This window comes from Anolis carolinensis, chromosome 1, assembly GCF_035594765.1.
Source record: "Anolis carolinensis isolate JA03-04 chromosome 1, rAnoCar3.1.pri, whole genome shotgun sequence".
NCBI classification, from domain to species: Eukaryota; Metazoa; Chordata; class Lepidosauria; order Squamata; family Dactyloidae; genus Anolis; species Anolis carolinensis.
Window position 1 is genome coordinate 189,238,490 of NC_085841.1, and position 26,886 is coordinate 189,265,375.

At 39.0% G+C, this 26,886-nt stretch overlaps 1 protein-coding gene and 1 long non-coding RNA gene across 3 annotated transcripts in view; one reads left to right on the top strand and one right to left on the bottom strand.

Annotated features, from left to right (window-relative positions):
- The window catches only part of LOC103280281 (uncharacterized), a 93,199-nt gene that overhangs the window by 59,097 nt on the left and 7,216 nt on the right, over positions 1-26,886 (top strand). Inside the window, exons 3-4 of the long non-coding RNA XR_010000775.1 lie at positions 19,150-19,317; positions 24,136-24,227. This is a non-coding gene — a long non-coding RNA (uncharacterized LOC103280281). The remainder of the gene's footprint in view (positions 1-19,149; positions 19,318-24,135; positions 24,228-26,886) is intronic.
- plekhm3 (pleckstrin homology domain containing M3) overlaps positions 1-26,886 on the bottom strand; it is a 101,288-nt gene that overhangs the window by 34,807 nt on the left and 39,595 nt on the right. For both annotated transcript variants that reach the window (XR_010000755.1, XM_003226077.3), the window contains exons 5-6: positions 25,321-25,514; positions 11,117-11,180 (exon numbers count right to left, since the gene is read on the bottom strand). Coding sequence is in view for 1 of the 2 variants with exons in the window: in XM_003226077.3 (XP_003226125.2) it covers positions 11,117-11,180; positions 25,321-25,514 (258 nt within the window). In the remaining variant the exon portion in view is untranslated. The remainder of the gene's footprint in view (positions 1-11,116; positions 11,181-25,320; positions 25,515-26,886) is intronic.

Sequence of the window (26,886 nt, forward strand, 5' to 3'; positions counted from 1 at the left end):
GGCATCTGCCGACACACGGGATGAAGGATAACACTAACCAGGAAGCAGGGATGAATATACCACCTTGGCTTTCCATGTCTCTGGGCACAAATAATTCTCTAAAGATCTCTGGATATTTTGTGCTAAAGAACACTCAGTTGAATGCCTTTACAAATCTCCCCATGGTCACAAACCCTGGTAAGGAAAGGTGCCAAAAAGCAGGTGTGTAAACACCTTCAATCAAATGTTCTTTCCTCTTTTCCTCCTCCTCCTCCTCCTCCTCCTCCTCCTCCTCCTCCTCATCCCATCAACCCTTAGTACTAAAATTGTAAAAGTCTTTAGATCAGCCGGTTCCCTTGGATGGACTTAGATAACTGATTGGGAGATTTGTATAAATAAAGAAAAACGTGGACATTGTGTTTGGTACATTTCCTCTTAAACTTAAAGGGAGGATGTGTTACAAATTCTGCACAAATTCCCCGTAACTCTAGTGCATTTGTCATACATAAATTCCATTTTCTCTCTCTTTTGCTGTGGAAATTATAAAGGTAAACGTTCCTTTTCAATATTTATAGTGGTTCTGTAGTAACCTATGTAAATTTTGGAGAATTATTTGCTCTGAACTATATAATATTCCTGACTAACATTTTACAAAGACTTGGACCGGCAGGCTTTTTTCCAGGGAGATCATTCAAAGCTATCTTGTAAAACATGAATTGGGTATTTATTAGTAGCTGCCTCATTGATCTTTCCCCAATCTTGGAAAGATTTATAGGGGAATATTAGTAGCAGTCTGGTACAATAAGGTGTAGCAATTAGTTCTGTCTGAAGAATTAACTAATAAACTCCAATGGCTGAAGGAAAGAAAAACATAATTCTTTTTGTGATCTGGAATTGTTTTGTGTGTGTTTGTGAGGGGGAAATTAGTGCTCAATTTCCAATGTCATTCATGTCTTTTCAGTTGACTGCATGAGGAATAATTTGAGACATTATTATAAACAAGTAGATACTTTAAGATGAAATGTAACTTTGTCTATCACTTTTTGTTTGGATGGATTATTATGGCTATTATGTTGCTGTGTGCAAGCCATTTCCAACTTATAGTGACTCCCAGGCCAACCTTGTTGAAAGTATTATAATGTTTGCAAAATTATATAGTTCATGTTTAGCCAGTAGGTCTGTACCTTTAACTGGTAGTATGCTTGTACTTTGAGCTTTATCAATCAGATACAGGTGGAGCTATGTTTGTCATTTATATATTCTCTGCACTCTGCTTGTATTCTTTCTCTGAGTTTTTTGTACCTGCATTATGCTTCTGTTACAGCATTAAAGTAAGTTGACTTTATGCTACAATGTAGTTTTTTATTTGACCACATTACTTCAGGGCTATGTTTCTGTTGCAGCTTTATTCTATTTTTCTTTGATACTCTGCAACCTAAGGTTTTTCCTTTGCTAACAAACCTGTCATGAGGTTTTCTTGGCAAGATTCATTCAGAAGAGGTTTCTCTTGGCCTTCCTCTGTGGCTGAGAGTGTGTGACGATCTTAAGGTTACCCAATGGGTTTCCATGGGTGAGCAGGGATTGAAACCTTGGTCTCCAGAGTCCTAGTTAATCCACTACACCACACTAACCCTCTACAGATATTATAGCACAGTATAAAAACCAGTAAGATGTTTTTCAAAATACATAGAGAAGCCACATACCTGAGGACACTGGTACTGGGGAATGATTGATGATCAACATAAATGATTAACAAAGCTTTCTTGTTAGTCTTGGAGTAAGTCACTATGTTGCAAGCTCACCTATCACTCGACTGTTGAAAGGATACAATATGATAACAAATATATGGTGTTCAGTACACTGAAATACAGAAGAGTCTCACTTATCCAACACTCACTTATCCAATGTTCTGGATTATCCAACGCATTTTTGTAGTCAATGTTTTCAATACATTGTGATATTTTGGTGCTAAATTTGTAAATACAGTCATTACTACATAGCATTAATGTGTAATGAACTACTTTTTCTGTCAAATTTGTTGTATAACATGATGTTTTGGTGCTTAATTTGTAAAATCATAACCTATTTTGATGTTTAATAGGCTTTTCCTTAATCCCTCCTTATTATCCAACATATTCACTTATCCAAAGTTCTGCCGGCCCGTTTATGTTGGATAAGTGAGACTCTACTGTATCCCAAGTCAACTGTATGGTGGAAAATGTCAGAGTTACAACGGTGGATCCAGGACAAAGTTTGAAAGCTTGGTGCCATTTCACAAGATTTAGTCTACAGTCTTCAGATCAGCTGCTTTAAATGATTAAGTCTATATGAAACGTTAAGCAAGAACTGGTATACTAAAAAAACCCCCCCAATGTTTACATATTGTTGTGACTTGTATCCTTTGATAGTAAAGTAGAGTCTCACTTATCCAACATAAACAGGCTGGCAGAACGTTGGATAAGTGAATATTTTGGATAATAAGGAGAGATTAAGGAAAATCCTATTAAACATCAAATTAGGTTACAATTTTACAAATTAAGCACCAAAACATCATGTTATACAACAAATGTGACAGAAAAAGTAGTTCAATACGCAGTAATGCTATGTAGTAATTACTGTAGTTACGAATTTAGCACCAAAATATCACGATGTTTTGAAAATATTGACTACAAAAATGCGTTGGATAATCCAGAACGTTGGATAAGTGAGACTCTACTGTACTTTCTTCCTGCTTGATGACAGGGTATCCCCTCATCATCTGCTCCTATTTGGCATCTGAAATGGGGATGCTGTTGCTCTCCTCCTCGGCTTTGGTGCTTAAAATAAGGAAGATCTGTTTGATCTGTTTTATTGCTTTGTTTTATTGTTGTTGACTGGGCCTGGCCCCATGTAAGCCGCCCCGAGTCCCTTCGGGGAGATGGGGCGGGATATAAAAATAAAATTCTTCTTCTTCTTCTTCTTCTTCTTATTATTATTATTATTATTATTATAAGAAGGGCTGTTTCATCCTCAGATGCTTTTTTCTCTCCCACTCTTAAAGATGAACAGACCCTTGAGAGGCTTCCTGTCTCTCCCAAGACACTTGGAAGACATAGAATCATAGAGTTGGAAGAGATATCGTGGGCCATCCAGCCCAACCCCTGCCAAGAAGCAGGAAAATCGCATTCAAATCACCCCTGACAGATGGCCATTCAGCCTCTGCTTAAAAGCCTTCAAAGAAGGAGTCTCCATCACACTCTGGGGCAGAGAGTTCCACTGCTTAACAACTCTCACAGTTAGGAAGTTCTTCCTAATGTTTAGGTGGGATCTCTTTCCTGTAGTTTGAAGCCATTGTTCCGCGTCCTAGAACTGTTGGAACATGGAACCATTGCATGTCTCCAGCCCTGGCAATTGAGATATAACAGCATCCAACCTCTACTTTTTAAGCAGCACTATGCTTTTCTTTGGGGATTCTTTTAAGGCTCCATCTCTCTTGCGTTTGGTGAAGGCCAAGTTGTCATGGCTGGACAACAAAATCTGCTCTGTTCTTCTCCTTCCAAAGATATCTCTGAAGTCATTCAAAATCTTCCATGTATAGATGTAGGCTATATGCTTGAAAGCTGCTTACTGTCAGGAATGAGCAAAGCTCTCCACTTACAGGAAAGTTTTGATGTAAGTTACTGAACATCCAATTGTGAATTTCTCCTGGTTTCCAAACAACTCAATTGATTCTCATTATGCCATTTAATGCCTTTGGAAGATTGTGGTCTTGAGTATGTGTATCACTTTATAGACATCTGAGCATGTTTGTTGATAATTATAGTTTGTGCAGCTGTAATGATCTCCTTTACAGTCCATGGCTAAAGCTAGCATGTTTTGGGATAAGACATTACAACCAGCAAACTGATGATCAACAACTCTGACAACTGGTATGGAATCTCTCAGTACTTTGAAGTAACTGAGGGCCCTTCCACACAGCCATATAACCTAGAATATCACGGCAGAAAATCCCACAATATGTGCTTTGAACTGGATTATCTGAGTCCACACTGCCATATATTCCAGTTCAAAGCAGATAATATGGGATTTTAAAGTAAATATTGAACCAAACTTTATGCACTCATGTTCATCCTTGCATTTCCCAAGGTGAAACTAAGACAAGAATCTCCATTAACGTGGGGAGCTCTGATTCAGATTAATCATAAATATAAGCCTTTGATGTGAATAAAATAAAGGTGATAGGGTGTTACATGAGTTCATTCATACTGATATTAGCATGAGTAAATCTTGGGCTTGTGTGCGCCTTCCTGCTCACTGTTTCAGTACAGATGAGAGGATCTTGGATGCTTTTGTGTCCGATACTAGATTAAACAAAAGCCATGTACTTGGCAAAATGTGGTTAATCTTAACTTAAATTGGTTGAAACACGCCAGCGTATTTCAACAAACTGTATTTAGAAGCAACTACAATTAAGATTAGCCACACTTTGGGGATTGTGCTACTTTTCTATGACAGCCAACAGGAGAGTTATATGAGCTTTTCTTTGTGATACTAAGCCCTGCTGTTTAGCATTATGTGAAAACACAGCCTGTTGATCTATCATTACAAGACTTTTTTTAAATATAGTCCTTCAACCACAATTTATTGTGTGACTTTGTTCTAGATATGTTCAGTTGAACAGTCAAGGTCAGTTAAAAGTTGGCGTCTAGCTCTGTTGCAGAATCCACTAAAGACCACTTGCTATTTGTTCTACATATCACTGTTAGGAATTATGTTCCTATACATCGCTGTTAGGATATAACACATACTGGGCTATATCTATCAAATCAGATGCATTTTCATCTACAAAAGAGGCAACTGCAGGAACAAAAACATACGTTTAAACACAATGCCACTTTAAGATCTGAAGAATGGGAGGGGGTAGCCATATTAGCAAGAGAAATTGAAAAGCTCACATTTATGTTGTCATTTGAAAACATACAATTTGTGGTAAAGCGAGGAGTCTTGAATAGAATGCCCTCGTGCCCTCAGAAAATTCAGGTGCCATTGAAGTTCAAATTAAAACCAGTGAGGGACTATCCCCCTTTAACCCTAAGCTCAATGTAAATGATGTGGCTTGAAATGGTGGATGCCAGGAACACCACATTAAGGGCAACAATGGAATTGCTGGCCAAAGCCCTTGCCTCTAGAAGGGGTTTTCATTCCCTAGAGCTCCCTATTTTCTCTCTCTCAAGATCTCTAGGCTTATGCTGGCAGCCTGATGTGTAATTTCAGTCATTTTCTGGTATACTCCTAAACTTGTTAGAAGAGTCAATTATAGATGTTTCTTACAGCACTTAAGAAAGAGGTGGGGTACGTCAAAGACTGGATTAGACAAACAAGTTTTGAGGAAGTCAGGATGCTCTATGGCAGAGAAAGGAAGACTTCTGCCTTACTTAATCTTAGAAAGATTTAAGGTGAGCATCCGAGATGTGCATAGGTTTGGCACTTTAATCATTGTGTTAACTTGGACCCGCACTGCATCTACATTTAATGAGAGCACAATTTCTTTAGGCTTTGCTTACTATTGCCACCTTATTTTTATTTGTATAAGATGGAGTGGTTTTTATGCACATAAGAGGAGACAGAAAGGTTGCAAATAAGAAAGAAAGGGACCTAAGAACAATGAAGCCCTTTTGACAGATGAGACCCACTGAAACATTTTATTATGCTTTTTACTGACTCAGGTTTCCATTTTTTTTAATAAGGCAGTTGTAAAATGATTATTAAAGATAGACCTGTAGGATACCCTGAACGTGAAACATAAAAGGGAAATGAAGGTCATCTGTATAACCAGCGATTGCTGATGTTCATTCCCACCTGCATTCATTTTTACTGGTTGTGTGAATCTGGGAGTTGCAGTTTGAATACAGTATTTGTTCTAGATTCTGGATGCAGTATTACAGATTTGCAATTTGGAACCTTTTAAATTACTGTCATCCATGACTGCTGTACCTTTTTATTTTAAATCTCTGGTGTTGAAAGAACAGGCAAATTAAAATAGTGACCCGTAACACCACAGAGTACAACAGTGGGATCTCAGACAAGTCTATTCAAGGATTAGTGCCACTCATGATTTCTAATCTGATCTCTTTTTTCAATAGAGTTACAAGCTGGGTAGATGCAGAGAATGCCGTGGATTTAGCATATCTGGATTTCAGTAAGGACTTCAACAAGATCCCCCATGACCTTCAACAAACAAACTAGTCAAATGTGGGCTACGCAAAGCTATGGTTAGATGGATCTGCAATTGGCTAAGTGAACGAACCCAAAGAGTGCTCACCAATGCTTTCTCTTCATCCTGGAAAGAAGTGACGAGTGGAGTGCCATAAGCAGGGTTCAGTCCTGGGCCCAGTTGTGTCCAACATCTTTATTAATGACTTAGATGAAGGTCTAGAAGGCATTATCATCAAGTTTGCAGACGACACCAAATTGGGAAGGATAGCCAATACTCCAGAAGACAAGAGCAGAATTCAAAACGATCTTAACAGATTAGAGAGATGGGCCGAAACTAACAAAATGAAGTTCAACAGGGACAAATGTAAGATACTCCACTTAGGCAGAAAAAATGAAATGCAAGTACAGAATAGGGGACGCCTGACTTGATAGCAGTACGTGTGAAAAAGATCTTGGCATCCTCATGGACAACAAGTTAAACATGACCCATCAAGATCATGAGATAGCTAAAAAAAGCCAATAGGATTTCGGCCTGCATAAAAAGGAGTAGTGTATCTATATCCAGGGAAGTCCTGCTACCCCTCTATTCTGCCTTGGTCAGACCACACCTGGAATACCGTGTCCAGTTCTGGGCACCACAATTGAAGGGAGATGTTGACAAGCTGGAATGTGTCCAGAGAAGAGCGACTAAAATGATCAAGGGTCTGGAGAACAAGCCCTATGAGGAGCAGCTTAAAGAGCTAGCGGTGTTTAGCCTGCAGAAGAGAAGGCTGAGAGGAGACATGATGACCACGTATAAAAATGTGAGGGGAGATCATAGGGAGGAGGGAGCAAGCTTGTTTTCTGCTGCTCTGGAGACTAGGACGCAGAACAATGCCTTCAAACTACAGGAAAGGAGATTCCACCTGAATATGATGAAGAACTTCCTCACTGTGAGAGCTGTTCAGCAGTGGAACTCTCTGCCCCGGACTGTGGTGGAGGCTCCTTCTTTGGAGGCTTTTAAGCAGAGGCTGGATGGCCATCTGTCAGGGGTGTTTTGAATGTGATTTTCCTGCTTCTTGGCAGGGGGTTGGACTGGATGGCCCATGATTCTATGAGTTCAGTGGAGCTTATTCCTAGGTATATGGAACACTTGTTTTCAAGAACCATTAGGCTGGTAGAGTGAAAGCAATGCAACCTCTGTGCAACAGAAAACGCATTAAAATATGCTGCCATTGGCAATGTTGTCCTTTATTTTGTGACATCATTTTTAAAGCTAAATGGACTTATGGGGATTATACTATACACCAAAACCCAAAACTTAGAAGGATCCCATCCAGGAGCAAAAACAGGTAGCCAAGACATGAATTCCAGTAGTACAGTTCTAACTTATAGATACCTGTTAGTTCACCATTTATCACTAGCAAGTGTGATTCAGTTGGGATAAAAATCCAGGCAGTCCCCAAGTTACATACAACAGGTTCGTTCTTTAGTTGAATTTGTATATAAGTCAGAACAGGTGTGATGTGTGCTGCTGGCTGGCATATGAAGGGAGCAGCACAATGGCAAAAAGTGCACTCTTTGTAATTTGGCTAAAAAGGGCACACATTATATAACTAGCGAACATAAAAACTAGTCTATAGATCTCTCACTTTTTAAATTCTAGAGTAAATCTATTGAATCAATTACTGATAGCCTATACATAAATTCTATGGCTTTAATGGATCTACTCTAGCTACGAGTAGCAATTAGATTTAGGATTGTATCTGCAAGGCTGTATTACTATAAACAAAAAACCATTTTACTTCTTCCTATTTAGCTGCTCTTAGAATGGCTGTTTACTGAAATACTGTATTTCTTTAGTTCTAAGATGCACCTTCCAATCTATATAAATATCTCTAAAAATGGGGTGTGTCTTAGAATTGTAGGTATATTTTATGTATTTTTGTTGTTGGTACTGAAATTAGGGCATGTCTTATAATCAATATGGAGCCCCTGGTTGCAAGCGGAGCTGCTGAACTTGCAGACCGAAAGGTCACAGGTTCGAATCCGGGGAGTAGAGTAAGCGCCCGCTGTTAGCTCCAGCTTCTGCCAGTCTAGCAGTTCGAAAACATGCAAATGTGAGTAGATCAACAAGTACTGCTCAGGCAGGAAGGTAACGGTGCTCCATCAGTCATGCCGGCCACATGACCTTGGAGGTGTCTATGGACAACACTGGCTCTTTGGCTTAGAAATGGAGATGAGCACCAACTCCCAGAGTCAGACACGACTGGACGTAACGTCAGGGGAAACCTTTACCTTTACTATAATCGATGGCATCCTTCAGTTGAAGAAATATAATGTTACTGAAAACAGAGCAGTTATTTTCTTCATTCTTAAAGATAAGGATTTCATAGTTTCAATCACACTAGAGATTGACTTAAAAATAACAAGAAGCACACACTTCTTCACAAGAGACTTGTTTCTTGTTGCACCTCATGAAATGAGAGAGGGTTACTATGAATCTATTATTGGCTAACAATAGTCACAATTCTTTTTCTGCTCATTAGATCTGAGTGATCTAAATGTATTTTGCCTGCTAACATCTGTAAGAATAAATTGGGGAGTGATAAGGTTAGAAAAACCTATATGTTAACTGAACTAACTGTAATACTGGTTGTGCAGTAGGCACTGGGATGATAGAAGCATTTGTTTGATATCACTACTCTACTATTACACCTTTGTGTAACTGGAGGAGGGTGGTGTGGAAGAGGAGGGAACTACCACTCATTGCTTGGACTAAAACTCTGACCTGCTGAGGTATTCTCAGTTGCACTCAGGGAGCTTTTTGAGAGTAATCAGCAGAAGTAGTTTAAGAGATTTGCCAAAATTAAGTTTCTTTGGCTTCACACCTTCCCCTTTGTACTACACTATTCTCCCCCTGGGGCACAGGAACATTAAAAGCCATTATGTAGTGAATTCATCATGGATTGTCCTATAATTACACTGCAAAGAACACCATCCAGGGCAAAACACCTGTTCACTTGGCAGCTTTCAAATTCACCTTGGATATTGCTGTCATACACTTTCACTAACTGAAAGAAAAGCTCGATTGCTGTGTATTAAATTGCAAATAACTAACAATGTAAGGTTATTCAAATGCATGTTCAAGTCTATGGAAATGGGAGTCTATCTTATTATCAGTTATTTAAGTATGTGCACTATAATCCTGAATCTACTTAGAAGAGTCTTGGTGGATTCAACAGGGCTTATGCCTAGGGTATAAGTCTGCAGCAGAAACTATAGCAAGACTCCAATATATTTCCATTCAGATCCTCCCCACCTACATTTCTACAATTTGAAAAGTACTGGCTTCCATTTTTTCCATAGAAGAAAGCTCAGAGACATCTGGATCCATTGCCCTACTTCTTTTGACTGGGAAGTGCTGCTACTTTAAAATGTGATGGTGATTTTTTAAGATATTGCAATTTTTTCCCAATGAGCTAATTGTCGTACATTGCAAAAATACAAAAATAAAAATAAAAAATCGGCCATGATAATCAGGCCCCTCAAAAGAAAAATGGGAAGCATCCTCCTCCTCCTCCTCCAAAGAAAATATTGCTTAATAATAATACTGATAATTGTATTTCTTACCCTAGTCTCCTCGTGGCTCAAGGAGGGTTACAGCATAATTAAAACACATAAACAATGTAAACATTCTATAAATACACATATTATAATGGCAGGGTATGTGGGAGTAAGTGTTCAATCAAAATGCTGATGGACATGACCACCTCCAATTGATCGCTCACAAATGGAGTTGCAAATAAGAAGTCGCTGTTTTCCTTTTGGCTGATATGGTGGCTTTCCAAAGAGAAAAATACCTGAATACACAGAACAGGGAGAGAGAGGTAGGCAACTGAGGCTCTCCAGATTTTCCTTGGCCTATAATATCCATCACTTTCACCAGCTTAGCCAATTGTGAGGGAATCAGGGAATTGCAATAAAAAACTCATTTTCAGACTAGAGTTGGCTTCCTTTGAGCTACAGTGGTACAGTTATCTAGGGGTTTAGAAAGAAGCTGCAATCCCCCTCTATTCTCTTGTCCCATTGCTATAGGCAAGTATGTCCTCCCCTCTATTTTTTAAGAATCCCCACTTCGTTTTTCTTTGCCTTCAAGTTGTTTCTGACTTGTGGCGATCCCAAGACAACCATATCAAGGGGTTTTCTTTGAAAGATTTGTCTTCCTCTGAGGCTGAGAGAATGTGACTTTCCCAAGGTCACCAAGTGGGTTTCTATGACCAAGCGGGAATTCAGACCCTGGTCTCCCAGAGCCATAGGCCAAGGTTTAAAAGGTTACACCATGCTGGTTGTCCCTACTTTCGTCTTACTTTATTTCCCCAAAAAATGTATGCTAAAAAGAAAACATGTTTTCAAATTCTACAAATGCCTGACAACTGATTCTGTCTGTATGCTTTTGCTTGTGCTTTTTTAAAAGACAAGCTTTATTCCACTGGATCTCGATACTGGAAATGGATTGTCAAAGCCCATCTTTTCTGAATAAGGTTCTGGCAGCGGCACCTGGGTTCCTTATCTTGTCTCTTCAACCCTATTACCTTCTTTCCTAAGACATCTTCATTTTGAGAGAAAACAGGCAATCCGATTTGAAACCTCAGAAGTAATGAAATGAGATGCGGGGATAAGAGTGGAAGACTTTCTAGCCTGATAAGGCTCTGGCCAGATTAAAAGCAAAATTCAATTTAACTTCGCCTCAGCAGGAACATTAATTGAATTACATGATGAAAGGTTTGGGGCACAAGGAAAGGAGACTGCAATACAAATGTATACTATTCATTTGTTAATACGTTTAGAGGAGGGGTCCACGTAAATGAATGCAATGTAAGTCATACAAATTATAAGTGCATGCCTTTTATAAAATATATCTATACGTGTTATGTTACCTAGAAGAATTTAAAGCACTCACCTGCTGTAGGTCTGCCAAGGAATAGAGGTGAATCTGCTGAAGAAGATACTCTCTGGGGAAAATTCTTGAGAAAAAGAGAAAGAAAAAAAGAAATAGTGAGGATTTGTGTTGCTTTCAAATCTTCTCTGAAAACTTCCTGCAGTGTTCCAAAGAGTTAGCCATATTAGACTATGGCAGGCAAATCAACAGGTTCGTATGGCTCTTTAAAGGCTACCATATATATTAATGTATAAAACAAATTGACAAAAATCCCCCCAAATGTGTTGCTAACACAGGCTAATGATGGAGCAGACAGCTAGAGCAAAGGCAGTGATCAGAGGCAGAAGTGAGAAGTGCCCATCCCATTACTCCTCCATCGCCCCAAATGGAGATTGAAAGGCAGCCATCCCTCAATTTTTACTTCCACAGGAGGGTTGTTCAGCAGCAATGTGGGGAAGCCTGAAGAATGCAACGTATCCAATATCTTGAGTGCTTGAAGTGTAGTGGTATGGTGGCCGCCATTTTTAATAAAGGACAAGCTTGGGTACCCGTCTTTGCTCAGGTTATTAGAAGAAGTCATAATTATTATTATATTACTCATAATTATCCAGAGAATACTGAACCCAGCAGATGATAGATCTGGCACACATATCAAACATGGCCAACTGTGAATACTGGGGGAGTTTTGGCAAGGTTGACCCAAGATTTTTGGGAACTGTAGTTCACTCACATCTTTATGCATTTTCTAATGGGTGAATTCATAAAAACAAAAGGAAAGACTGATTTTTTCCTAAGAAATAGCATAACATATGACCAAACTGATATTACCTAACATCAAGGCCCTTTTCAAATAACTACACAAGCTATTTACCCATATAAAACCCAGTTATACACCTGTGCTATATATCCCCTTGATAACTGAATATGTCAATAACAGACGACGTGTTACCATTCTTCCTCTGAAGTCTCAATTTTGGATTAATAGTAGATTATATTATTTGTATCTTTTTCTTACGAATTAAAAGTTATTGTCCAAAGATTTGCTACTGTTGTTACTGATTTTAAAAAACATAAGGCTATATATATCTTGCAGGTGTGTTTTATCTAACAAAAATAAATAAATAAATAAATAAATAAATAAATAAATAAAAATAATGCAATTTTATTCATAGACTGCCCTATCTCCCTGAAGGGACAAAAAGATATCCAAACATCCTTTTCCAGTTCTGTTCCAAAGAGAAGGACTCTTCATAAAGGTAGAAAGCAGAAAATACATGCAGACTACATTAAAAGCACAGAATCACAATGAAAGAAACAATAGGAAAAACACATCTATTCCCATTACCATGGAAACTGGGATAAGAAAGTCTTAAAACCCAAGGCATGTTCATTCTTCCCCCTTTTTTAAAAAATGGGATCCCTATTTATTGGAGAAGCATCTCTTTTTATTTGTGATGGAAACAAACAGGAGGAAAAAAGCCAAAACCTATGACAGATGATACCACTCTAAGTACATTAAGGTGCTTTCTGAACAAAATCAAAGGGAGCAAAAAGGGCACTCAATGTCATAAAGATCATGTACCTAATGGACAGAACCAGTTGCATCCCGGAGGTGGCTGCTTTAGAGGAAACATTTTGTGCCTCTCTCAAGTGGAATGGAGGTCAATTTAGAGATCACTTTTTAGTTCAATCCAGTCCTTTGTGCCAAGGAGCACTGGTAACTCTATCATTTATTCATGTTAAGAAATGTGTTTGGATCTTGAGAGATATATGCTGCCAAAAAACCTCCAAGAAATTGGCATAAAAGAAGAACTGGAACACACAACAGTACTCCTTTGCTACAGTATTGGAACTTTGAGATTCTTTGAAAAAACACAAAAGATTGAAATGAACAATATATGGAGACAAATTCATGTAACAGCGGGGAGGAGAGAGACTACTCTAATGAAGTTGGAACAGAGAGGGTGTTTTTCATTACTGGAGGTGCAGTGACACATCCTTGCAGAAACAAGCCTCGCTGGACTCCATGGAAATTGTAAGGCCATCCTAAGTTTGTAAGATGAGCGTTAGTACAAAGAAATATGATCGCCAACAATGTGAAAAAACAAAACTAGAAGACCAGGGACCTAATCACACTAGAGTTTGGATCCACTTTAAATCCACTTTAGGGAGCGGCCTTTAAACATCTCAGCCAGACAGGTCCTGGGCCTCACCAAACTACAAACCCCAGAATTCTGCAGGAGGCCGAAACCAGATTTAAAGTGGATCCATGTTCTGGTGTGATGTGGCAGGAGATATAGCAATAAATAGGAAAGAAATCCCATGTGATGTATGGACCTCATCCCATGCACTCTGGACTCAATTTCCATGAGCTTCGGAAACAGAGTTCCATATAGGCTATCACGTGGCATAAGGGCACTTCTATTGGGATCCATGAGACTCCATCTCCGAAGCACATGAAAATGGAACCTAGAATTCAGCAGATTACAGTGGCAGTGAAGTACATGAGTACAGTGAGAACCACAGAAGGGAGAACTGGCTCCTGGACACACTGAAGATGCACATCTCCATTTATAGCCTATTTTTCAATCTGATAAGATTCCCAAAGCAGAGCACAAGTAGAAATTAACAAAGTAAATAATTTCATATCCTAACAGGGTAAGAAAATGGACCAGCATGAAGCCACCCTTAATAAAAGAACTAATCTCAAGAAGCTTGCATAAACAAGAAGGCCTTGGTCATTGTCTTAAAACAGGCAGACTCTGTGATCTGCTGCGCACAGCCGGGAACCAATCCCAAAGTTTAGGGGGCTGTACTGATGAAATGAAGGGTATCACCAAAAAGTTGCCATCTCCAAGTCTCAAAGAGCAGGAAGACAGAGTGGGTCTAGATTGAAGTGGAAACAACTGGGCTGACAAAAGTACTTTCAACCCTCTTCTCCCCACAATAGTTTCTTTGCCCCTTTGGACATGTTGTATGGAGAACGCTGCATGGGGTGAGTTATATTATGTACTGGATACCTAGAAAGCTTCACTTTCTGGGACAAGGGGCAGATCCTAGAGCCAACTCAATGGAAGAATGAAAATCCAGAGTAAAAGGGATTTACTCTGCCATTCTCTGAAATCAGAAGTGACACTGAGCCATTTTTAAAGAAGTGTTTTGCAGTCCCTACACACTTGTTACCAGGTCATGCCCCACAGTGTAATGACTGAAATTACTTAAAGCTGTTTTGGTGGCATTCTCCATTTCAGCATGCAGGAAAACACACTGACTTGCAAAGCTGTAAACTTCAACATCTTGAACTATCTAAGGTAGCCCTTTCCACAACATTTCCACCATTGCTAGGGCTACCAAACAGAGCAACTTTATCTTGTCTGGACTGGACTGAGTTTCCATTATTCATTCTAATCCAGCCTGTTCTTGCCCCCAGACAGGCCTCTTATTCAGGTGAAAAAGAGAAACAAAGTTAGCTGTCGCCAGGATATTGATGACAACCCACTCCAAATTACTAAGCAGCCTCACTTTGCAGTTCATTATGTATTTCTAAAAATCCATTTAGTTCTCAGGAAAGCAGTCAATATAGAAAGTATTGATTTGAATTAGAAAATGTGAAAACTTCTTCAAAACCTTTCTATTTGAACAGATTTTTTAAAACAAGCTGGGGGTACTGCTTTGCTTTAGGCTATTTGTTTATTTAAATTATATTTTAACTGGACTCCTTTGCAACTAGTTTAATTTTATTTTAATATTTACTTTTTGTATGTTTTGTATTGCTTTTTAAGTTGTAAGTTGTCCCAGTTTTGGGAAACAGCAGGGTCATAATAATAATAATAATAATAATAATAATAATAATAATAATAATAATTCGTGTTGTTGCTGTTGTTGGTGTTAAAGACAGCATCCCATTGTGACACTGGATAAAACAGAAAAAGTTGGAAGACAGAGTTCTGGATATGAAAAATTATTATTTCTTTAAAAAAATCCTTGCAAAAACCAGGCAGATTCTTAAGTTAACTTTCCTCAACCTGCTCCCTTGAGTTGATGGATACTATGATTTATAACACCTGAAAGAAGCATTGGCTCGAAGAAAGCTGGTTTAAGCAGTTTCGCTCAGTATGTATTTCTGATCTTTCTGGTCCTACTATCTCAGTGCTGGTCTTTTTCTTTTAAAAGGAACAGTTAGGAATTTAATGTACAATCACAGGTTGTTGTTTTTTAAAACACTTTGCTGCTATATGTTGCCTGGAGAATCTTAGTCTTAGATGAAACTGTGGGATATAAACATTTAAAACAATAAAGAGAGAAGGAAAAGGGATCACTTTTGCATGAACTGCCTACAAAATGATAGCAAACAATTGATCCTAGGGTGACCTTTTAGCTATTGTATCATAAAGGATTTAGAGATATGACATCTAACCAGAGCAAGAAAGTTAGAGCGGTGGGAATCTGCCCCATGCTTCCATATTCTCCTGACTGATAAATAGCTTGAAAAATAACAGTGATCCAAGACAGAATCCATCCTCATTCATCCTCACCTCTCAGTCTTATCAGGTTATATATCTACACAGACAAAAGGTTATCGCTTATGTTCCTACTGCAAACAGAATCACAGATAAGGTTTTGTTTTCTGCATTTGAGGCCAAGTTGCAGGGTTTGTGGGTATGTTCCTTTGTTAGCCATTCCTACTCTGAAGGCATTTAGGAGACAGTTTGTCTTCAGGCTCAGGGTAATTTTTCTCCCCTGAATTAAACACACTGACAGCTAGGCTAAAACGCCTGCAAATAGACATGTCTAAGTCCTATGCTAAAAGCCAAAGTACAAAAGCGATAAGCACAGAGTAAATTCTGCACTTCACCCTGTAGCTGAAAGAAATCAAGGCAGGTGGGCATAAATCAATCAAGCCCTCTTCTACCAAGGAAGGAAGGAGGGAGACAGGTAGATAGGTAAACAGAAAGATATTTTAAAAAGACCAACAAGTAAAATCCATAGGTATAATCAGATCTGGTCAAGAAACTGTCTTATTAGGTTAACTTGCTGCCCTTCTTATTTGTGTGATTTACTGCAGCGCACAATAAAATAGTACAATGAGAACAGAAATAGAAGAAATAGAAGAAAAGTGGACATACAGAGACACACAATGTACATTCTTAAAATATACCAGTTAAAGAAAAATGGGGTACACATTTATTTAAAAGCCCCTTCCAGAGAAAGTGAAATCAGTTGCCAAAAGTGTGTCTAAATAAATGGGGAAAATTAATTATTTTTAGAATGTTAACACCATGGTAAATTAAAGCCTAGATTTTTAAATAATATATTTGTCAAGAATCTGGTACAGTATCCTGCCATACAAGAATGGGATGTCCTATTGCGATGAAAACTGTGAATTCCTTTCAGTGCCTGGCAACCAAGTCCAGATACCTCCTCCTTGTTAGGCAAACTAGTGAAAAAAGGCCTAAGTGTTGTTGAAGGCTTTCACAGCTAGAATCACTGGGGTGTTGCATGGATTCTGGGCTGTATGGCCATGTTCAAGCAGATTTTTCTCCTGATGTTTTGCCTGCATCTGTGGCTGGCATCTTCAAAGGAACTTTTGAAAATGCCAGCCACAGATGCATGCGAGCCATCAGGAGAAAATGCTGCTAGAAAACGACCATGCAGCCCTGAAACACACAACACCCTGAAGGCATAAGTATTTCCATTAAAAAACAGCATCTTAAGATGATAAAAACATTCTTCAGACACAGCTGTAGGTAGCCCCTCCCCTACTTAATGGCCTTAGAGTAGTGATCCTGCCCCTCAAACGTATTGCATTGCAGGACTTCACCAGTTATCTTGAGGCCACTTGATAGGGGTGAAGGGAGTAGAATTTGATAACAACCAAGGGCCTGTCTCAATTAATTTCTAGCTGTTCACATATAGTAAGTCAGCACACACTTGATCTTTTTGATGAAGACAATTTGTGGCTAGGGGAAGCAACAGAGGTGATATATCGAAAATGAAACAAACAAATTAAAACATTATTTTAAAACATACTAAAATGTCTTTAATAAACATTTAAAAGAACACCACACATCTAAAACAATCCACAGTCACTTCACTATTAAGGTTCCGAAGTTGCAAGAACCTATACAGTTTTGGTGCTTGCTCGAAGCTAAAAGGGGATTGAGCCAGACTGGCCTCTCATAGGAGGGAGTTTCAAAGCTGAGACAGTGTTGCTAAGGACTCTTTCACACAGCCATATAACCCAGAATATCAAGGCAGAAAATCCTACAATATCTGCTTTGAACTGGGTTATATGAGTTCACACTGCTATATATTCAAGTTCAAAGCTTCTTGGCAGGGGGTTGGACTGGATGGCCCATGAGGTCTCTTCCAACTCATTCTATGATTCTATGAAAGTAGAAAATGTGGGATTTTATTCAGCCATGTGGAAGGAGCCTTAGAAAGCCTTGTCTTGTGTACTTTCTTCAACCTACCCTCTTGGGATGATGGGAAATGTAAAAAGAGCTCTGCTGGGGATCTTAAATTCTAGGCAGGTTCATATGGAAGAAAACAGTCTTTCAAATAACCTTGCTCCAAGTTGCTTAGAGCGTTGTAGGTCAAAACCAACACACTAAATTGAGCTCTCTTGCAAAGAAGCCTTTACATACAACCAGGGCCGTAGCTAGAAAAAAAATGGGGGGGGGGGGAGTGTTGAAAATTTCAGGGGGGGTTGAACTCCTAACCCTGCCCCCCCCCCCCCCCCCCCCCCCCCCCCGGCTACAGGCCTGCACCCAACATGCCTCAACAGGTTATCTCTCCTCTGGCAGCTCTAATCAAATAAAATGGACAGGTGGTCGGATTCACTTCTCTAAGCATCTTGACCATATCATTGTGTGGAACAAATGGAAACTCATTCATTAAAATCAAAGAAATACATGCCTCAATTACCTCTTTGAGATCTACGAGAGGCATTCAATTCAAACTGGGATTTTTGAGTTTATAAAATAAAAGAACAAATTTCATAGAGTGGAAACTACATTAATTTTTTTCACATACTCCCTTGCTACATATATGCACTTATTCCAGTGTTTAACTAATGCCTGGACAGCTTCAGCATAGAGAGATTTGTCAGTGTACCTGAAGCATCCTAGGACAGTCTGCTTTGCTTTATCATCAATTCTGAAATGCTGACCTCTTAGGAACCTGGTCTTTCTTGTCAAAATGCTTCTTCAACTCAGTGCAGTCTTCAATACTTTTGTGATGGTCAAAGGCGGAAAGGGCACCCAGCATACACCAACTTTTCGAAAATGCAAAATCCAAATGTTTGTGGAACATTATGTTCATTGTTCCCACAGGAGGATTAATTCCTTGTGCAATGTCATGACCTGTTATGCATCGATTACACTATGAAATACGATTTCTGTTCCTGGGTTAGAAATGTCATTTCCAAATTGATTCTATTATAAAAACATGGAAAATGTGTATTATACTGCAAAAACTTTGTTTTTGCAGGACATCCTGCAGCACGGGTCTTTGTTCACAAGAAACTTCATCACCACGCACTGTTCTATGCATACACTACCACTATTGTTTGCCATCTTGATTAACAATTATGGATTGGTCCATCTGCGCTGCCTATCAGTAATAAGACACAATAGTCACTTACTACTGCATGTAGTAGCATCCATTTTTATACCTGTGGAATTAAAAATACCAGTTTGACCCGAACACCCCTTGTACTTTCAATATGGATTTGAGTGATTTTTTTCTACAAAATATTTTCTATTTCATTGAAGTGAATGTCTGGGGGTGCTGAGTTTTAGGATTATATTGCCTTTTAACCACACAAAAACTGTGTTGGGCCTGATTGTATTGATGCATTGAATAACTGCTTCTTTGCCATTATAGAATGTGTTTCAAATTGGCTCTAATGTTTAACTGGATTCATTCCAAATCTTTATCCACCACTGCTCTAGTTATCTAGCTATAAAATGACAGATGTCCACATTTGTTTCTACCATGAGATGCTACTTTTCTATAAACCCTACTGAGATTCAAACTGTTTTCACTTTCAGAAAGTCTTGCTTGAAAAATTGGCACTAGCAAAACATTGATCACTTTAGAAAATGCTTGCCGCAATACTTAAAACTGCACCTGCGAAACCCAAAAGCCACCTTGTAGCAAATGGAAGGTCAGCCAATTAAATGCCTCATGCCCCGTGATTTCAGGCATGAATATACAAGGTAGGTAATAAATGTTTCTAAACAATTAACTATATCCTAAAAATATATATACTTAAAGGTAAAGGTTTCCCCCTGACATTAAGTCTAGTCGTGTCCAACTCTGTGAGTTAGTGTTCATCTTAATTTCTAAGCCAACAGAGCAGCTCAATATGTTTTGAAATAAGGACATTATTGTCTTTAAAATGACCAAAAGAAGCCCAAAAAGCACAGAGAAAATGCTCATAATTCCACTGGGCATCATAGAATAAAATTCAGTTTAAACCCTCTACAATTTTTCATTCAAAGCCTGTCAGCCTTTCTTCCTAGCTTTATAGATTAGATTCGGAAGGAAAGTGTCCAACATGGAACTTCCACAAACCCACTCTTTGCAGAAGGAGCGGAATAATTATGGATTTTCATACTCTAGAAGTTTTGGTCAACAGTCTAGCAAGACACGGAGGGCCACAGGTTGTCTCATGCATTTAATGGGGAAAACGTGAAGATGAAGAACTATGACCACAAGATGCTTATTTACACAACATTTCAATTTCATGATATTCCCACTTATCTTTCATAACTGGATTATTATAGTGGATGTATTACTTGCAGAACTGCTGTCTGGAAATGACATTTCTAGCACTTAAGAACAAGGTGTTTTAAACTCCAATTAAAATGGTCTATGAAATTGAGGATTTAAAAAAAGTATTTCAGTTTTTGTTTACAAGTTAAGCTAATGTTCTTTACTGCCTTGAAAAACGTAGAGGAAAGGTTTTAATTCTTACGTCAATTTCCTAAAGAAACAAAAACTGCTGGGCAGGGCTGTAATTTGGGTTGGCCTCCTATAACCACTAGAACATTTATCCCCAAAGGATGAAGAGAGGCAAACTTGTTTTGTTCTATGCTGAAAATATTCATAATCTCCACCTGCTGCTTCAAACAAATATCTCTGAAATTATATTTCTCTGCATTCTAGCAAGATTCCATTCGATCTATGTAATTTATGGGCCATTTCCACGGCTGACCTCGTTACCTGATATCACTGAATACAGGGAATAGGCTGCCTTTTGATCAGGGGAGTCTCAATGCGGTTTCTCTAAAGGCCTGCATGTGGGATGGTGCACTAAACAACTGAAGTTGTTGTATATCTTTATCTCCAAATTTCCTTGATAATGTACAGCTCCTTATATAGTTCCCTTAAACAATGCAGTGGTCCAAAACCGAAAGAAGCCTATGTGCAAAGAAATCTATGTGAGTTGGCTTCCCTATTTCAGATGCTGAAAAAAGGAGGGGATGCCAGCATATTACCCTGGCAATGGGCAATTCAAATCCTAATGGAACCCACTGAGCTCCATATGAGGAACTCAAATTCCAAAGGAACCCACATATACCTTCATATGAGGAACTCAAATACTATAGGAACCTACATAGTTTCATATGAGGAACTCAAATCCTATATGAACCCATATAGCTTCATATGAAGGGCTCCAATCCCAAATCTGTGGTGTCAAACTTCTGGTCTCTCCAGGTGTTTTGGACTTCTGCACCCAGAATTTCTTGTCATCAGACAAGCTGGCTAGGGCTTCTGTGAGCTGGAGTCCCAAACATCTGGAGGGCCACAAATTTGACACCTCTGTCCTAAAGGCACTCATATAGCCTTTTCCTGACAACATTCAAAATTGCTATTGGAGCTAAAGTAACTAAATCATATTCTTTACTTCCAAAAAAAAAAGCTTTGTTTTCAAACTCATTTTTGGCTCAGGTGTGCAGTATTGTGGAAGCAAGTTGGAAGAGAAATATGAAAGATGGCCTTTTGGCAACAGAGTTTCAGCTACAAGACCACTTCAATCAGTACCTCCATCAGCAACTGTCAAAATGACCTGACTGTATTTACATACATTGCCACAAGGAGTATAGCATTCTTTTATCCTTTGTTCATGGAGCAGAATCATGATGTTCTGCCTTGAAGGCAAACCCCTTTGCCCTGTTCCTACTGAGGTCATTGTAACTTCCTGGAGGGGCACCATGCTTCTGAATAGTCTTAACATGTTGGGTTGGGAAAGGAGCGAAACCGACAATCTGAAAGACTGCAGAGTGCCAGGCAGTCTCAGAATTATCCACATTCTTGGTGTTCAAGATGAGCATCTAATGTGCAAGGTCCTTATCTAAATAGGCAACGCTGGAAGACTTCAGGAATAATATTACATTTTTTTAATCAAAGGGATTACAGTCAGCCCTCTGCATCTGCTAGGGCTGTGACAGTGAATAACCACAAATACAGAAATCATGATTTTTCTCTCCAGGTAAAACATCTAGAGAAAATGCTGCTTCAACATGGCTATACAGCCCTGAAACCACACAGCACCCCAGTGATTCCGGCCGTGAAAGCCTTCAACAATAAATTAAGTCTTCAAAAGTTGAAACTATAAATATGAAGGGATTGCATCAAATATTCCAAGACTGGACATGTAAACTGAGGAATGGCATACGCCCCTGCCTCTAAAAAACACACATAGTTTTTGAAAGGAACAGCCATTTCATTGCACACTATAAGGTGCTGTTCTATTATGCTTTCAGAAACCACTTTATTTTAAAACACAAGCCTGGATGGTAACATGAAAAGCAAAAAAAAAAAAAGTGAAATCTTTTCTTTACCTCCTAACAAAGCAATACATGTGGTAAAAGCAACAGGGTCCATCATGATTAATCAGTCTGCTCTTAGTTCTCTCTAGGCAGCGCTACTACCATTTTGTTTGAGATTGTTTATGTAATTCTGACAGAGCTTCAGGATGGTTTTCTCAGAAATGTTAGTTATTTGCCTAACAAGAGATGGAGATAAAAGGAGAGGGGTTCACCAAGAATGAGTGAACCCCGAGAATTCCCTTACATCCCTTATGGAACAGGAACTTGACTATTAATTCAAGGGTTGCAAAGTGATAAACAGGATGGTGACCAGCTACAAGCTATTTTGGAGCAGAGAAAATAGGAAGTGTGCTCAAACTCTGGCCAATGTCACCGAAAGGTTTGAAAAAAGAAGCAGCAAAAGCAAGATGACTGGGGAATACACAAACAAAGGAAGAGAAGGAGGCAATTCTGCAAAGACCGTGTTCATTCTCATGGTGACTGCTATAGTGTTTGAATGCACTACAGATCAAGTTCAGACCAAGTATGGCAACTGAACTGGGTTTATCCGTCTGATGTCAATTACAGCTTACATGACCACAGAACTTTTTACTGTTACCTGAGCATGTATTGTTTATATGTGTGATTATTTAATCCCTAAAAGCCTTCCTTTAAAACATTCATCTTCATTGATACACACCTCACACTAACATTCAACAGTATGCTCATCCATCTTTTCCCAATAACTGCACTTAACTTTTTTTCACTAACTTCAATAATAATGTGGGGGTGGGTTTTTTTAGCTCTTTACTTCCCTTCCAATCTACAACCTCAGTTTGTACACTCCATTCGCTACACTATATCCACTCAGCTGCTTTTTCAGCCTCTAATCCTCCTTTGTTGCGGTCCTTTGTAGTTTCCAATGGTTCCTATTTTCTCAGGTTTGCTTTTGTTCCTGTGCTCCCCTGAATGCCTCTTCATAGCTTCCTCGGGACCCTTTCTATCACCTTTTCCCATCAGTTCTGGTTCTTCATGCCTCAGTCAGAATCCTCCCTTTCCCCCCTTTGCCCTATGTCTTCGAGCCCCATTGCTTTTCTCTCTTTGTTTCCTTTGATCTCTTTTCTTCTACTCTCATCATTGACTGGGTTTGGCCTTCCCTGCCTCTTTATTTTAATCAGAACATTCTCTTTTGGCTTTGGTGGTAATCAAAAGCAGTAATTTCTTTCTCTGAAGCCTTTTCTGAACTGTACCCTCCACAAACCATTCTGCTTTCAGTTCTGTACTAATTGAAGGAGACACTATTACCAATATTACAAATGAAAGACATAAAAAAGATAATGCTGCCTATGGAGGTATGCGGAAGATAGTTATTAGTAAAACATTGCATCCTTTGTTGTAAAATTACAGCTCATTCAAACGCACACATTCTTACCCAGGCACAGATAGAGACATTCAAAACAGGGATGTGGTTACTAACATCTAGCACCTTACTGACATTAATATCTTGTGTTAGCTGTTCTTGACATTATTAATCAAGGCACTGACATAGGTTATCATTGCTTATCTCTAGTAAGCAAAAATCACCTCCGTTTGCTCCCTGAAGCAAAGATGCCAAAGGGCACCACGTCCAAGAAATCTATTTTTATACATCCTTGTTTTCATCCTCCATCCAGCCCCAGAGAGGAGAACTCACAAGGGATTCCAGGTGCAGACAAAATGGATTCTGTAGGTTTGTTCTTAAGCTGAATTTCTATGTAAGTCAGAAAGGGAACATTTTAAAGTGGAACTCTAGCAAAAATAGGTATTATTATTTGGTTCTGGAAAACCTAAGGAAGGGTTCACAGCCCTGTAACATTTGCTTTGCTGTCTGTGCCCATTTAGAAGATTTCACCTCACTTTGGAAAAAAATTGGCTTGTCATCGAAACAAGGATTAGTGAAAAAAAATTCAGTGGTGACCCTTTTTTCCCATGAAAACTCTTCCAGGAGTGAATTTCCCTTCCTAGAAGTAGATTTTCTCTCACCTCCTGTTGTTTCATCCCCATTTGTAACTAAGTAAATTGGATGTTTGTAACTGGGACTGCATGTACTGCATTCCACAGACAACAACAGCAGAATCCCAGTACATAACTATGTGAATAGTGAACTGGCTGAATTCAGTTATTTCATCGAATTCTGTGGGATAACGGAGACCTGAGATATGTTTTTTTTTTTATTTTCAGGTCTTGAAACATCCAATCTGCTAAGGAGGCAAGATCTGAAAGCCAGTCCAGAGATGGGGAAATTATGTTTTTGTACAACAACTTCCATGATGGTAAGGCGATTCTGTTAATGGTAGTTGAAAAATAGCTTTTCCAAACTCCACCTCTGTTCAGCTCTTTTGCTTATCTCAGGCTCCTTCTACACTGTCATATAATCCAGATTATCAAAGCAGATAATCCACATTATCTGCTTTGAATGGAATTATTTGAGTCTACACTGCCATATAATCTAGTTCAGAGCAGATAATCTGGATTTTATATGGCAGTGTAGAAGGGGCCTCAGTGACCTAATGGACAGAGAGCAGGCCATTGTTGGAAACAGGAAGAAAAATATAGAAGTCAAAATCCTGGAACTTGTAGTGTTTTTCCCCTATGATGCAACACCCCCCCCCCCAAACCCCTATTACTGTGATGGCCAGATTAGACTGTACCATCTTTGCAAAGAAACATCTTTGCAAATACACAAATCCTCTTAGAGTGAGCAATTCCAGAAATCATTCCCATCCGAAGAAAATGTATATAATTGGGCCTTAGTGTAACATCTTGCCATAGCTCAGGGTCAGAGAACATGCTTTGTTTTGCAGAGCAACAGGTCCGGGGTCATTTCTCATCATTTTCCAGTTTAAAAAGACATTAGGTAGCAAGATGGGGGTAGTTAATGGAAGTCAAATAAACACCACTGGGCTAGATGGATTACTAGTCCAAAAAGTGTAGGTCAGCCTCACATCTTATGTTCAACTTTTTCCAAGGTTTGTATATTCTATTGCCTAGAGCCTGGAAAAGGGTTTCTTTTGGTTTGGTTTGGTCCGGTCCACCCTCTCCTGCCCCCGGCTTTCAACTTGTCCTGTTGCTCTACAAATAATTAGTGATTACTATATACACTTGCATATTGGTATGTATATGTTAAAATCACTCTTCTTATAGCACTGCCAGTTTGTTTAGGCATTCTAATATCTCCCAAGGAAGCCCTGATGTAGAAAAGGCCTCTTTCAAGACTCTCCCTTTGAAAGTATCCAGTTGCAACTACCAGGCAGACACATTGGGCAGCAGTTTAATTGCTGGGTCATGGGAACCAAGAAAAGGAAGTGAATGATGGACCAGAAGGCAAGGAAGGCAGCCTCAGAAAAGCTGGAGTCTTTCTCCTACCTCCTTCGCAGGTCTTCAGCCACTGTGGCTCTGCAGCTGAATAAATAGGCTCGGAGGGATTTCAGCTGTTGTCTCAGACGGACCACAGTTGCCAGTGGCTCAACGTGCCTATACAACATGGGGTTTTCCTGCTGGATGTCAATCAAGGGCTCTTCATAAATGTATTCCAGGAACTCTTTGGCTTGCTTTGATACCTGAAAAGGGGGGAAATCCATTAAGCTCAGCTTCTTAATAATACCTTTCAGTGCTCACAGGGAATCAATATTTTCTTCCCTGGCAGTGTTATCCTAGTTTTAACTAAGTTGTAATACAGCTTAATGCACAAAAGAAACCTTTTTGCATGTGTGTTATTGGATGCTTAGATAATACTTGAAAGCCTGGATACTTAGATAACACTATTTGGGATGAAGCTATATTTAAATCAAGTCCAAGAATACATAATAACTATGGGTTAATGCACACTGAATTTAGGTAACTGATATGTTCCAATATTTAGGAGTCAACCAGTAGAAGAATCTATAACATGCAAACAATAACTTTTAAATATACATATGATCAGCAGGTTTTACAGATTCACATGGTCAGCAGGATAGCTGACAGAAGCTAGAGAAATTATGCCATTGCTTGATGCTATCTCTTCTGAACACTTGCATGTTGCTATTATATTAGAAAAGTAGTTTGGAGAGACATTTGAATTCCCCTTAGTTTCAATTTTTCATCTATAAGTTTTTATATGAAAAACAAATTAAGGGACTGGCATCTATTTGGAGGCATTCCAGTTTGGAACTGCTTATTTGAAGAATACAACTTCTCCAAATATCCTGCCCGTTTCCAAATTCATGCCCCACTTTATTACTCTGTTCAGTCTCACAATGTCACTGAAAGCAGGTTACTATTATTTTACACATCAATGATTAAAGTACTATAAGACAATATAAATTATTTCCAATATTAAACTAATCTACATGAAGCATCTTGTTAGATGCAACTTTCCAGAAGAACACATCTCTGACCTACAGATAATTACTCCAAATGGCATATTGGCAGTTTTTTTTTTTATCGTGTCAGCAGCAACTTGAGAACATACTGCAAGTTGCTTCTGGTATGAGAGAATTGGCCATCTATAGAAATGTTGCAAAGGCGCCACCTAGATGTGTTACCATCCTGCTGGGAGGCTTCTCTCATGTCCCTCAAGCTAGAGCTGACAGACGGGAACTCATCCCATCTTGCGGATTTGAACCAGAAACCTTCAGGTCAGCAACCCAACCTTCAGGTCAACAGTTTAGCCGGCACAAGGGTTTTAACCCATTGCGCCACCACGACTCCTTTAATGGCAGTAACCTGCATAAGAGAAGCAGACTGAATAAAAAAAGAGCCATTCTTTTCATCTGAACTGCTGCCATGATTTAACCCAAATGAACTTGCTGTACTCCAGTGCATCCCCCCTTTCATTTCTTAGTTCAGTGTAGAATATAAGAAAATACAAAAGTGTCTTATGCCCCATCTACACTGTCATATAATGCAGCTTCAGAATGTAGTTTAACTACACTGAACTGGATTATGAGT